This window comes from Hippichthys cyanospilos, chromosome 18 (assembly GCF_059441005.1).
Source record: "Hippichthys cyanospilos isolate Australia breed blue-spotted pipefish chromosome 18, RoL_Hcya_1.0, whole genome shotgun sequence".
Taxonomy (NCBI): domain Eukaryota; kingdom Metazoa; phylum Chordata; class Actinopteri; order Syngnathiformes; family Syngnathidae; genus Hippichthys; species Hippichthys cyanospilos.
In genome coordinates this window covers 11509752-11523688 of record NC_142386.1, presented here as the reverse complement: position 1 = coordinate 11523688, position 13937 = coordinate 11509752, and the positions used below count along the sequence as shown (strand labels likewise).

General features: G+C 38.0%; 1 protein-coding gene across 3 annotated transcripts in view; it reads left to right on the top strand.

Annotated features, from left to right (window-relative positions):
- Window positions 1–13937, top strand: part of gfra3 (GDNF family receptor alpha 3) — a 56913-nt gene that overhangs the window by 6833 nt on the left and 36143 nt on the right. For 2 of the 3 annotated variants that reach the window (XR_015868528.1, XM_088440090.1), the window contains exon 1: window positions 257–711. Coding sequence is in view for 2 of the 3 variants with exons in the window: in XM_088440090.1 (XP_088296216.1) it covers window positions 321–711 (391 nt within the window). In the remaining variant the exon portion in view is untranslated. Of the gene's footprint in view, window positions 1–256; window positions 712–13937 lie in introns of those variants that run through there. The other variant, XM_088440092.1, reaches the window with a different exon arrangement.

The following is a 13937-nucleotide window of genomic DNA, read 5'->3' as shown; positions in this document are numbered from 1 at the left end:
CTCTGTACAATAACGAAATAGTCAGATACTCTTGTAAATTAACTCTTAGTTTACAGAGACGCGTTACAGCGAAAGAGAAAGTTATAAAAGTTATGTCAAGGTTAGTCCAATTTGTGTTTGAGATTTCCCCTCCCCTGTCACTGCTGTCCATCATGTCAAGTCCGCGCGCACAGCTGTTCCCCCGCAGGAAACATTTGCTGCAGCTCCTGGGATTATTCCTCCTTTTCCAGGGGCCAATCACGTGACCTCTCTAATAACAGCAGACGCCAGTTTTGCGTAGTCTCACTTCTCCGAGCGGACAACTGTTGGGAGCCACACATATGAGCGCTCGCGAGTGGAGCAGAGGGACCTCTTTCGGACATTTCAATCAATCAAATCGCGGACGCAAGAGACGGAGATGGAGCGGCAAAGATCGCGAGAACTTGCGCGCTGCCACCAGTAGCGCGCGCGCTCGCCACTTGCACGGTCCCCTCCGCGGCGTTGCTCTTTCTTGGCCAACAACTTTTGTGCATCTCTTCACCTGGCCGCTCCGATCTCGGGGCGCATCCTCATCGTCATCTTCCTCGCAGGACGGAGGAGCCTTGCATGTGGAAGCGGCAAACGGCTTGGTGAGCTGCAGCCAGTTGACGGATTCCCCCCTTCGGAAAAAGTGGCCCATGTACGCGCGCAGGATGATGCTCATCGGACTTCTGCTTCAGGTCGTCTCCCACGGTAAGCACCTTTTTGTTTTTTTCCTACATTAGTAAATCACGATATGCGTATGAAAGTTAAAAGCAGACAAGAGCATTGTTTCCCTCTTCCATTGTTTAGGTCAATGTGATTTTTATACATTAGTAAAAAACAATATGTAAATGAAAGTTAAAAACGGAAAAAAATCATAATTTCCCACTTTCATTGTTTAAAGCAGTCATAAAGTTTGATTGCAAATGTCTGTCTATCTATCTATCTATCTATCTATCTATCTATCTATCTATCTATCTATCTATCTATCTATCTATCTATCTATCTATCTATCTATCTATCTATCTATCTATCTATTCATAACCCATCCATCCATCCATCCTTCCATCCATCCATCCATCCATCCATCCATCCAACCAACTATAATTAAAAAAATGTTAAAAAACAAAACACACACACACATAATGTTATACTTGTTCCGGATTCTATTGAAAAATGTTCCAAGAAGCGCATATTGTAATATTTGTGTTAGATCTGGCAACATGTCCAAAATAATTTCAAACGAATCGGGAAATTTTGGCTAGCGCAAAGACTAAATTGCAATCGTCGTATACTGTAAGTGCTTTTCTGACAAGAGAGTAATTAAGAACTGCTGCTATCTGCATTCTTGTAAATGCATCATGCGAACGCGGTTGGTGAAAAATGCTTTTAAAAGGAGGTGGGGTGAGGGAGGGGGTGAAGGGGAAATAGTGGCAGTCATCATCAGTAAAACTGATGCACATGCAAACGCAATTGGTAAAGAAAAATTCAACCTATTGAATCACATGCAGCTGAGCTATTTATCTGTATTACACCTAATAAATGCGATTCCACAGGAACGCATGTTGGAGTGGAACCTTTGGACTGACAAACTGATCCCATAAGTCCATTGGCAATGAATTTCCGAGGCCGCATATTTTACATGTGGATGACATCATGGGTCCGCTCTTTCTTCTTCTTTCTTTGGACATGTTCCAAAAGGGAATGATGCGAGGGGGTGCTCACCCATCACATATTGATTGGACTGTCCCACATCATGGAGACGTCTCACTTATCTGGTGTTCCCCCTTAAGAGGAGGCTTTTCTTCCCATTAGCGCACGTGTAAATCAGTGACACGGTACGTAACATGTGCATTAGATGGTGATTGCCGAGACCATTTCATATGATGTCAGAAAATGCGGGATTCACCACTTAATGGCAGTAAAATAAGAGCCCGCTTTATGACACGTCATCAAGTTGGGCACTCGGCTTGATTAAATGGGACAAATACATTGGGATGAAATGTAATTAAAAAAGGACTGCAATTTCTTTTCTATTTGCGATATGGAGTAAATTTATGCGATGTGTTTTTGTGTCACGCTGCTGAAAAATCACCGTCGATGAAACTCATGGCGGAAAAGTAGCCCTCCAGTAGAGCGCTCTTGCTTGTTGATCTGCAATATTCATACAAAAAAGGTGTTATTTTGCTTCATGGGTCTTCTTTATTGCTCAAGGCGAGCAGGCTCATTAATTTGATGAGGTCGCGTGTGTATGTGTGGGTGTGTGTGTGTGTGTATGTTGTCTTCAGGCTGTGCACCCACATAGCGTTTCAAAGTCCACATGTAGCTTTTATAATGTAACTTTATGGAGCAGGTGATGGAGTAGAACTTGATGGACAATTGGATGGCTTTTTCGCATCATGTTGAATGACTGCTAATTAGATTATACTTGACAGCATTTCTACAAACTTCAGCCTACCTAAAGCTTTGATTTTCAATGTGTTAACAAGATGAGATCCCGGGAATTGCTATTATGTTTGACATTGACAAATTTCCACCAAATTTGTGTCATTTTAATAGTTACTGCAAAACAAAATAAATACATGGAAGTAAATGAATAAAATCAACACAACTGGAATCAAATCAGTTGGGTGAAAAATGACCCAAAATGGTTCATCTTTTGGGGTTCTTTATTCAACCCAAAATCTTGGGTTAAATGAATGACCCATAAAACAACCAGTTTTGTGGGAGTTGTTTTAAACAGATCAACCCAATAATTGAGGTGGTTTTGTTATTTGATATGTTATTATTATTGACCAATATTTTGGTTTAAACAAATTACACAAAATTTGGGTTATTTATTTAAAGCAATTTGAGTTTTGTTTTTCCAGGGATTAACCCAATAATTTAGTTTTTTTTTTTCAACAAAATCACTACATTTTTGGTGTTTTGTGCCTCATTAATTTTGAACATACAAAACATACATACATACAAAAAGATGGGCTGGACCCTTTTTGACCCATTTTGGGTTGTTTTTGAAAGCTGTTTTTAGAGTGCATTTATTGTGTTTTTAGATGACTGTATATTAGGTTGTTTTGTGCAAAAATAACTCAATATTGGGGGTTTGCACTGGTGTTATGTGTGGTATTAATTTTAACCCAACATTTGGATTTAAATCAGTCCTTAAATCATTTATATTTTGCAAAGCCCCACCTAGGAAAGAGAAAAAGTTTCGTCTGCCACCTCTTTGTCATGCTGACCATCAATAAGATTATTATCTATAAAATTTGTATAAGATTAAATGTTTGTCCAAGCAGAAAAAAAACAAGTGCATCAAAGTGCCTGAACAAAAAGATGCCAATTCTTATATCACAAATACACTTCACAGGGAAAAAACAAATCCTTTTCTCTGGGGTCATCCGTGCCTCCCCTGGCATCGCCTCACTCCCCCCAAGGAGGGTGAGGATTTGAGAGAACGACACAATTTTTGGGTTAAACGTTACACTTTTTTTAAACCAAAATATTCTGTCAATAATGATGAGGCACAAAATACATGTAAAACTCACAAAATATTGAGTTATTTTTGTGCAAAACACCCCCCCCACAAAAAAAGAAAGAAATGGGTTATTTAATGGGTCATTTGTTCAACCTAGTTTTTTAAGTTAATGAATAACCTCAAAAGGTAAATATTTCCTGTTTTGACCCAAAGAGTAACCAAAAAAATGTTATTTTATTTCATTTTTTTAGACCCAACAGTCAAAAAACTATAAGGGCAGTTTGCTAAATTCTTGCGATCATAAAAAAAAATCAACAAATGCAATTTTGAAATTGGTCTTTTTCATTTACTTCTTCTTTAGAGAATGTGGGGTCACAATATAAAAAAATAAAATAAAATTGACCAAAGCATCTCACCCATTATTAGCTTTTTTTTTTTTTTTGTCTGAAATTTAAAGCTCTGTTTGACCAAAATTTCAAACGGTATAACAATTCAAAACAGTCCTTATCAGACTGTTATCAATGCGAATTAATCAGATTTAACGAAATAGCTTAAGAGCAAAAGTTCCCGTTTTTCAAACAGTATTTAACGGCGATCTCTTTCACCGTTAACTGCAAAATGTTAGTGATAGACTTTCATGCCTACTTTAAAAAAAAAACAAACATCTGATTTGAAATTTCCTTCACAGGTGTTAGAGAAAACAGTAGAAGAGATGGCGCGGCGAAATCACATTTCATGCAATGTTATTTTTAGATTTGAATGCATCTGGGCCGTGTACAACTCTGTCACCTTAACAATGGCAGTGTGGCGCTTGGGAGGAAGCCTTTCCTAAAATGTCTGTCACTGCTGACAAGCCACAGAGCTGCGGGCCAAAGTCGTCATTAAAGTGTCTATTCAAGATCGAAGGAGGTGGAGGAAGATTGCACCTGCTCTGTACACAACAGATGCACTTTTTGCTTTCTGCCCTATTGAATCATCACCACAATTTCACAATTGGAACAAGACTGCATTCTATGCAGCAAGGGAAACACAAGTGACCACGTTTTATGCTCTCCCGTTGTATACTCGCATAAATTATGTTTTATTTTAGTCGTGATAGAAAGATGTGTGGAAAAGGACACAAGTGTCCGCCAGTCATTGTTAAAGGACATTAAATTTGACTTTGACCCCTGTGAGGCAAAACCCTAGTGGTTTCTTTACATGACCTGAGGAATGAGATGAAGCCTAGCTATTTTGGGTCCTCATTTAGTGCAGTGCTTCTCAATTATTTTTTGTAAATTCGCCCCCCCCCAAGGAAAGAGAAGACATTTCGTCCACTCCACCATCATGGTGACTATATATGAATGATCCTTATCTAAAATATAGCATACCTAAATTTGTATCATTTGTAACATGAACAAAAAACAAAAAAACTATAAATTTTCAAGGAATGTTTACTTTTTACAGTTTATAAAGGTTACAGCTTAGTCTGAACAGAAAAAAAATAACTCAGTGCATCAAAGTGCCTGAAAAAAATGTCAGTCTTTCATCAAACCAGAAATGTTTTTAACTAAGTAAACAGTTTGAAAATCTGAAAATAATATGAAATCAATAAATAGTAAATGTAAATTGACTTGTAACTTTTAACACAGCACCAATAGCTATTTTTTTTCAATGAAAAGTGATGTAAAATGTTGGGCTGTTTTTTTTTCTAAATTAAATTGATCATTAATGCGATTTAAAAAAATACTTTGACGTTGACATTGAGTGCCACTGCACCACCTAGTGGCACGGATGTGTAATTACACATCACACGACAACAGCAAAGTCTGGGGTCAAATGTTTATCATATCGCATCTATTTGAGATGGACCGCTTTAGTGTATGCTGATAGCGCTTTAACACCACTGTCACCGATTTCCCCGAGCTCATTTCAGTCTGTGTAAAGCTATACGCGCAGCTCAGCTCGTTTTCATTTGCGAGTATTTAACACTCGGCTTCCTTACCTTTCCGACAGGCTTGTACTCTTCTTGTCTCTTTCCAAAGTACGCGCCGGAAACCAGGTTGTGTTTTGGCCCACTGCACACAAAGATTGAACTGGCAACACGCCCACTGGACATCACTAGGATGAGAGAAAATAAAAGGATGGCTCATCATTTCAAGCATCTGACGTCGTAAAAAGATCATTTCGATTATAACGCTTGTGTGGAGAAAACTACTTTGCCAAAAAGCAACTTTGTCGATGGTGATATTTAATTGAACCCTCACTGCGGATAATGTCGAGTAAAAGGCCCGCAGCCGAGAAAAACCTCAAGTAATCGGTAGCCTCGCCGCCGGATAGACATCTGGTCGAACGCTACCTGTTTCATTCAAACCATCTGAATCATCATTATTGTATTTTTCATGTCATGCCGTCTCTAAGTGACCACTTGATGCGCAGATGTCCTTCCGCTATGTCGAGACTCGAGTGCGCAATTACCACGCCCAATTACAAGTGAATGGGAGGAGACGCTTTGATTGCCGTGATGGAAGTCGGCCGTGAGCACTCCCACGGCGGCGTTGTCCTCCCTCCTGCAGATCCACCTCCCAGTATCCATCTGAGAAATGACCACCGTCCCAGCTAACCCACCTCCGTGCAGAGATACTGCATGAGAACAAACAAAAACAAGAGTGATGCTTGAGGCTCATAGCAACTATTCATTTATTGACTTTGATGTTGATGTTTGAATTTATACAGATAAAAATTGTATGACAGTAAAGAATGTTAAAAAAAAAGCCTGGTTATGTATTCAGTATAAACCCCAGTATAAACAGACCTTTGATTAATTTAACCGCAAGAGGTGTTGCAATTGATTTCCATAAAATCCATATTCTCATTTACCATGAATCAGAATCAATGAAAATATCCCCAAATCAATTTTATGAATTAAGAAACAAACAAAAATAAACACTTCCTGCCGGCTTCTGTGTAACTACGCTGGTTGCGCCAAAAAGAAGACATAAACATCACGTCCAGTTGTGTTTTGATGGCCAATTTAAAAATAAACACACCAAATATTGTCAATACAATTCCCATAGAATGCTTTCATTTTGAAATTGACATTTGTGGAGATGGTTGCTAGCAGCTCCTCTCCTCAACCCCGATTCTGGATCAAATCTTAGCCCCAACATTCAAAATCGAATCGCAAAACAGTTAAAGATTATCATGCTTAATAGCTGCCAATAGTAGTGATTCAGCTTGCATTCAAACATTCTGAAAGATTCACACATAGGGAAAATTTCACATTTTTAGAAGAATTTCCTGAATTGTGTAGCCAGAAAAAAAAATCACAGATGTTGTCCTTGAGTCCACACTATTCAATGTATGTATTTGCTGCTTCCCATAATTCCAAGGCTCCAAAAATTCATGATCTTCATGGCTACAATTCTGCTCATTTTTCAAAACTCAAATTTTTCATAAAAATTTTGAACTTTGCAACCAAAAGTTCAATATTAATTCTAAGGGACACAGATTCTGTACCTAATTTTATATGAAATCATTCATGCACTCAATTCACTTTTGGGATTATTTTCATAATTTAAGATTCAAGAGTTTTATTGTCATATGCATAGTAATACTACTGTACACAATTAAATTCTTATTCTGTTCACTTTCCCGAGCAGACTACGTTCCATAATCGAGCAAATAATAAAGTAGGCAATAAAACAAAAACAGGTCTACATAATTCATAATTCTCTCCATTAAATTATCCAGAAAAAGTGTTTTTGAGGGATTTTCTTTAGTAGATTTTACTTTTTTAGAAAGATTGGGCCTTTGTGCAGTATAATCTTTGACCATTTTTGGTTCATCTTCTCCATAACATTCTTGTACTTTAGCCCAATGATGGCACACTGTGTGTAATCAGATAACTAACTGGTCGTGGCATTTTGAACTTTGATTTGTTGTCACCATCTAGGTGAAAATTCAGCTCCCTAGTGCGTTCTTTCATGCTTTCCCTTTCATGTTAGGAAGAATTGGACAAAATACAACAAAGGTTATACCATTTGGTTTATATCTACCAATGGCGAGTGTTCCCACATACCCCAAATTTTCTCTTGTATTTTCTACAATTCCTCAACTGAATAGTTTTCTCCAAAAGACTATTTCTACAGATTGCACAACTCCCAGCTCCACTCTATCTGATACAAAGAAAAGCTTTTTGTCGCCCAAGTACTTTGCATTTTGATTGCAAGTTTCACACATTGCTGCAAATTGCCAAACAGAAAATCTCCGTCACTGCCAGGAAACCATATGGCACATCACACTGTGGAGGAGTCTGAAATATTGAAAAAGCTGCAGGAGAAAAGGCAGAGTACTTGATGTGACACCTGAGGCAGGCCGCCGTAGGCCAGAGGAGTGATGATGTGGCGCCGCGTTTCGGGGTTACAGTTCATCAAAACAAGACATTGGAGCATGTAGCGCTCTGGTGAGGCAAGCGCTGATTGTAAAAGCGCCGTGCCGCCGCCGTTCGCCAGGCCGCTCCACTCTGCTTGTCGTGTCTCTGCTGGAGCTGTCTCTGTGGGCTATGTGCATGAAAAACTGATTAGAGCAAGTTGCTCCACCTCTCAAAGACCCACTCACTCAGAAATAAGTTTTTTTTTTTTTTTTCGCTTGCTCAAATTGAGCACTAAATAGCAAATGATTTCTCCACCAGAGATAAGCACTTAAAAAAAAAAGATGAAGGACGGCTGCAGACTGCCGAGTTCTCTCAACACCATTGTTGTGCTTTCATTTAATCGTTACGGTATAAATGAGGGCACCTCCGTTTTATAAATGAGTATTCTTTATTTTCATTTTTGGGCACATATGTGCCACTGGGAAGGAACTTTAAAATTAAAATCCCTTGTGTCTCTCCATTATTACGGACACTTGGCAATAATAATTATCTTGATGAATATATGCATTATGACAAAGGTGGAATAATATCCATGTTAAAAAAGAAAGTTAGTCGCATATGACCATGGGGAACTGGCTTTGCTTTTGCCGTGTGAAGTGTAATTGCACATCTATGGCACCAGGGGGTACTGTGGTTCTCTGTCAGAGTTACAGGTATAAACCGTTTAAAGGGACAGCGTGTAAGATTTTGACTGTTTTTCATTAGAAAGAAATACAATAAATGATTGTAAATTTCAAATACTTGCAAATTAATGTGTTCTTATTGACCACCAGTATGTTTTGAATATAATCATAGGTCTAGTTATCATTATATAATATTAAATGGGGGGTGGCACTTCTCCGGAGGTGGCCATGTTTGTTATAGCTACGGACAATGGTGAATGGAGCACCTCTTGCTGGCCATGATGAAAAACTGTCTAAATCTTAGACACTATCCGTTTAAATTCTTGTCAATATCCTTTTTTTCTAAATTGCATTAATGCTTAATGTGATTTTAAAAAATCAGCACAATGTTTTATAACTTTTTATTTTGGTTAAAATATTTAGGATGGTCATTTGTTCATGTTCCAGATCAATTTACATGTATTCATTCAATTCAATTTCAACCAATTTCAGCAACGATTTCTCATTTAAATAAGGATAGACATATTGTTTTGCTTCAGACACTTTGATGCCCTTAGGTTTTTTTTCTGTTCCAGACTAAGCTGTAAGCTATATAAAGCCAGGAAAAAAAATAGTTGAAAGTTGATTTGTATAGTTTTTTTTTCTTTTTTTAATGATAAAAAGATACAATTTTATATATAGGTATTAGTTATAGAATTAGCTTGGATATTAACATCATATACACCGCAGCTAGCTATATTTTGGTTGGTTGTTTTCATTCCCATGTGACATTTTGGTTCCTTGAAAATATTTTTTTGCATGTAGATGCAGAAAACAGTGATCTATGAAAAGAAAATGCTCATTCATACATCTTCAGTAATTATTTTAAGGCATGCAGGAGTACTGTACATAATAACCAGTACAACAGCCCAGCGCTTTTGTGTTTAGCACTTCCCTTCCCTCCAGCGGAGACGCATTAATCATTAAAATTTTATATCCACATACACGCCAATGGAGGGATTCAAAAATCGACCTGGGATGACAAGCAAAAAGTTTTTTATCTTCCAAGCAGAATGCGTTTTCACAGGTGCATGCAAAACACAATTTTGAAACATTATAATGTGTATCTGAACCTTTTAAACAGGCTAAAAAAAATTGTCCAGAATTTACCATTTTTCACGGCATTCGTATAGAAAACATCTTCTCTATAGAAAATATAGAATGTAAAGATATTAGGAGACTCATGCAAATTAACATTAGCAAGAGGCTAAGTGGCGTCCCCGGCAGGATTTATAGTGTCACACTGATTTGGGGGGGGAGGGGCAACACTGGCCCACCGTGTGGGGTCAGTGGCTGAAAGGCAAAAGTGGTCACTGTCGCTGACGGATGGTGATCACATGATTGCCCACCCCCGCCGCACGGCCTTCCCAGATGAGATAGTTTGTTCCTGGCAGATGGGTCAATTTCAGTATCTATGGCTTTGACCTAATTGGCTCCAAAATCAATTTGGCCACAATGTCCTTCTCTCAGGTGTTATGTTAGAGGGCAGTCAGGCAATCCACAGCATTAAGAACCTCATTACATCCTCCTCTGTACACTGGACCCACGCTGGGCTCTTTGTTCTGTCAAGGCTGACGGCTCAAAACATCAAGTGAAAGCCAACAAAGGGAGACTCTCAAGCAGTCTGGGTGATGGCCAAGTTTTCTTTTTGCATTAAGGCCAATGTTAACGAAAATTTAATTTACAGAGCTAGATAGATTACGTTCAGAGAAAACCATTTCAGTTTTGCGACATTAAACTGGTTAACTAGCCTTAAAATTAGGTACAAACGGTATACAATATAAGTTTAACATGACAAGTAAAACTAAAATGGAAAACTCCACTTATTTACTTCAGTTTCTTGGCCCACGTTTTTTTTACATGGCCTCAACTATTTATCAAGCTCCTCTTCCAACAAAAAAAAGGTGATTTCAATCGTTCAATAATTTGACTTTATACTCATATGATACGTTTTAGTTAGGCATGGCCCGATAACTGTGTTGATAATTTACCATGGTGTTAAAAAATTAAAAGGTTTTAATAAATAACACCGTATATAACCAGGAATGAACATTTTTATTTGGAGGACATTACACGTTTGTGTAATACACTGAATTTCGATGATGTAGCTCACTTCTGGGGGGATGATTGGACGAAGCGCTACTAATCAAACTCAAGTTCTGATCCTTAGCACGCCCTCGCTGCCCTTTTTGGATTTTACAAGATGGCTCTCAAAACACGAGTTCAAAAGGGCGAATGTAAGTTCAAAAACACACATTTATGCTCAAGGGTTACAGGTGATAGTATTCAAAGTTATTATGTAAAGATATCACATCATTATTTTGGAGTAGGGGTGCCAAAGACATTTTTATCATGGGCCGTATTGTAGTTATAGTTTCTGTTAAAGGGCTGGAATAAATTTTAAGTGTGTTTGTCACACACTTACCTAGTTTTGAAATCAGAGGCCGGTAAAAACTGTTCGAATGACAGATTGGGAATGAAAATAACTGTTGGTTTTTTGAAGACCACTTGCAAGTGTGGTCAAAACATCTTTTTGCGGGCGACGTAAAATGATGTGGCCGGCTGGATCTGCCTTGAGTTTAAAACCTGTGTTTTAGAGAAGTGGTCCCCAACTCCTGGTCCCCAGACCGGTACCGCTCCGTGGATCAACTGGTACCGGGCCGCGTGGGCTGCACCCGAAAAAAATGTTTTGGGGATGATTTAGTTTAACAGTTCATACGTTTGTGTTTGATCTGTTTTTTGGCGCCGCCTCTGGCCGCTCTTGGTATTACATATATAGTGAGAAGTAGAGCAGCCAGCAGCCTATTGTGTTGTATTGTGTTGTATGACTCTTGTCAGGTTCACCTGTTAGACATTTGTGAGAAACTATACACAAAGAAAGAGAAAAGGTATTTTTTGGAGAAAGACTGCGCAATGTACAATTCTACTTCGTTCTGAAGCACCTTCTCCGCACCCTCTCTTTTTATTCAATCAAGAGGTTCCCAGGTGCAAAGGTCATATTGGGGAAGACATTTGCAGCAATGTCATCAATTGGTTGATGGTGATGAATGCAGTTTAAAGTCCATTCTGCTATCTTCTTACTTAGGAACATCAAGCGTGACCCCGTTCTGCTTTTGCCCTTTGGTCGGGTCACGAAGCCGTCTCTTTCTTGCAACTGCTTGATACGCGTCAATTTCTATTTTTCACAACCAACAGTAACAGAAAACGTTCATCCTAATCACATAACAAACATGCCAATTGATTGCGCTGCCAACATGCAGATCACATAACAAACAAACTGATTGCATCAAACATACTAAGTGATTGCATTACAAATATGTGATAACTTATATGCAAATATTTTAACAACTACTGTATGTAGACATTGGTGGAACCATATGAAAAATTGGATTCCATTCTCTACCTGGAAAAGAAAGTCAACTTCTACCTAATTCAGTTCTTTAGTAATCACAGTTTGAAAATAGGTCATATGAGTGACACCAAGATATTTTGGACAAAAGGAGAAAAATCCTTGCACATATACATTTTGACACAAATATTTTTTTTGTAGGATCTGAAACATCTCAACAGTACTTCCCTTTGATAAAACATGAACAAATCCGTGAAAATACATTTTGATGGCAAAATAACAGTTTGCATATGTATATAACAACATGACAACATTGCCCAATTGGCATAAAATTAAAAGGAGCACTAGCCAAGAGTGTTAGCTATATATAAAAAAAAAAAAAACATTGATAAGAATTCTTGTCACTGGCACACAACCTAAGTATTTTACATGACGAAAATTCTCGTCCATGGCACTAAAAGAGTTATTCATGTTACAATGTAATTTTGTCACCCTATACATCCTCAAAGTGTTATTTTTCATATTACCTGGCAAGCCATGCCTATTTTTAGTCTTTTTTTTTTTTTTTTTTTTACACCCAATTAGGCGATATGTTGCACGATGTTGGCCATTTATTGGTTACAAAGTTTTGTTGTAGAAGATGTCAAAGTTTGTGATGGTTATCCTTTCATAGCACTGTTGTAATGTTAGTTCTATTTATATTTATATAACTATTTGTATGTATATAACTACATGACAACAGTGCTCAGTTGTCAGAATATTAAGAGGAGCGCTGGCCACATGTGTCATCTAGCCATTCATTTAAAAAAAAAAAAAAAACTCACAGTTGATAAGAAATTTTGTCACAAGCACACAATACTGTATAAGTATTTTACGTGACAAAAATTCTTCTTCATGGCACGGAAAGAGTTTATGTTTCAAATAGTCAATACTTTGTTTGATAATAAAATAGATTGTGTTCAGTGGACAAAATTGAACTGTAATTTTAATATAATGTGCTATTTTTGCTCAATGTTTATCATACCAACAGAATCCGATATCGGCCCATGCCTATTCAGTTCAGGTATTTTCCATGTGGACCCAATACTCATTTGTAGCAGGTGTCATTAGGTCCAACCACTTAATCAAATTATCCAATTCTAATGCTCTCGACTGACTGACACGGTCGCCAGCATAATGAACAATAAATTGCGTTTGTATTTTGCATCCTAATAAGAGCTGCTTGTAATCATTCCGAAAATGAAGACTCACTTGGAAGAAAATAAGCTTTCTTGATAAAAACAACTTTAGATTCAGCTTGTGCGAGAATGCCCCACGGCAGTCTTCCTGGCTAAGCATATGTTTAATTTTCAAAGATGTTGGAGGACAATGAGCTGATTGGTGGAGAAAGTGGCGAGAAAAGGCTGCATCAGCAAGGGCTAACAGCAGCCTTAATTATGGCTGATTAACCAACTGTGTCCTTCTTAAGGAAACAACTCTGTCCAGGGGCGAGTTCGGCTCGCAAGTCAGAATACACAATTAATTCATTCATTAATTCACTCGCGGCTCCTAACACAAAGTGAAAAGCCGTCACACACTCCAAAAGTGATGGTGCCGCGTTTTAATCCTTAATACCATGGGGAATAAATACATTTTAATTGTTGGCATGACATGAGGGCTCAGTCACATGGTGGTTGGAAAGAGAGATTGGACATCTAACTCGATTTTATTTGTCATTTGCCATCTGCTCTGGACAATTTTTCTAAGGGTATGTCTTTGAATTTACTGTGTTGAACGACATCCAAGAGCGACACTTTTGGCAGGAAAATGGCCAGAACACATTGTAGTCATGCCTCTTTGCTGCCTTGCCTTCCAATATGGCCTCTTTGCAATGCAGGTCAATGGCTGTCCTTACATTAACATTCCATTAGCTCTACAGTAATGTGAGTACTTAGTTTTCATTTGGATGATAGTCCATAAAGTTGTTGGTCTCATTTGCTCCAATTGCTGACCCTTTTATGCCTATCATGTTTAAGCTCGTGTTTATATATTGTAAAT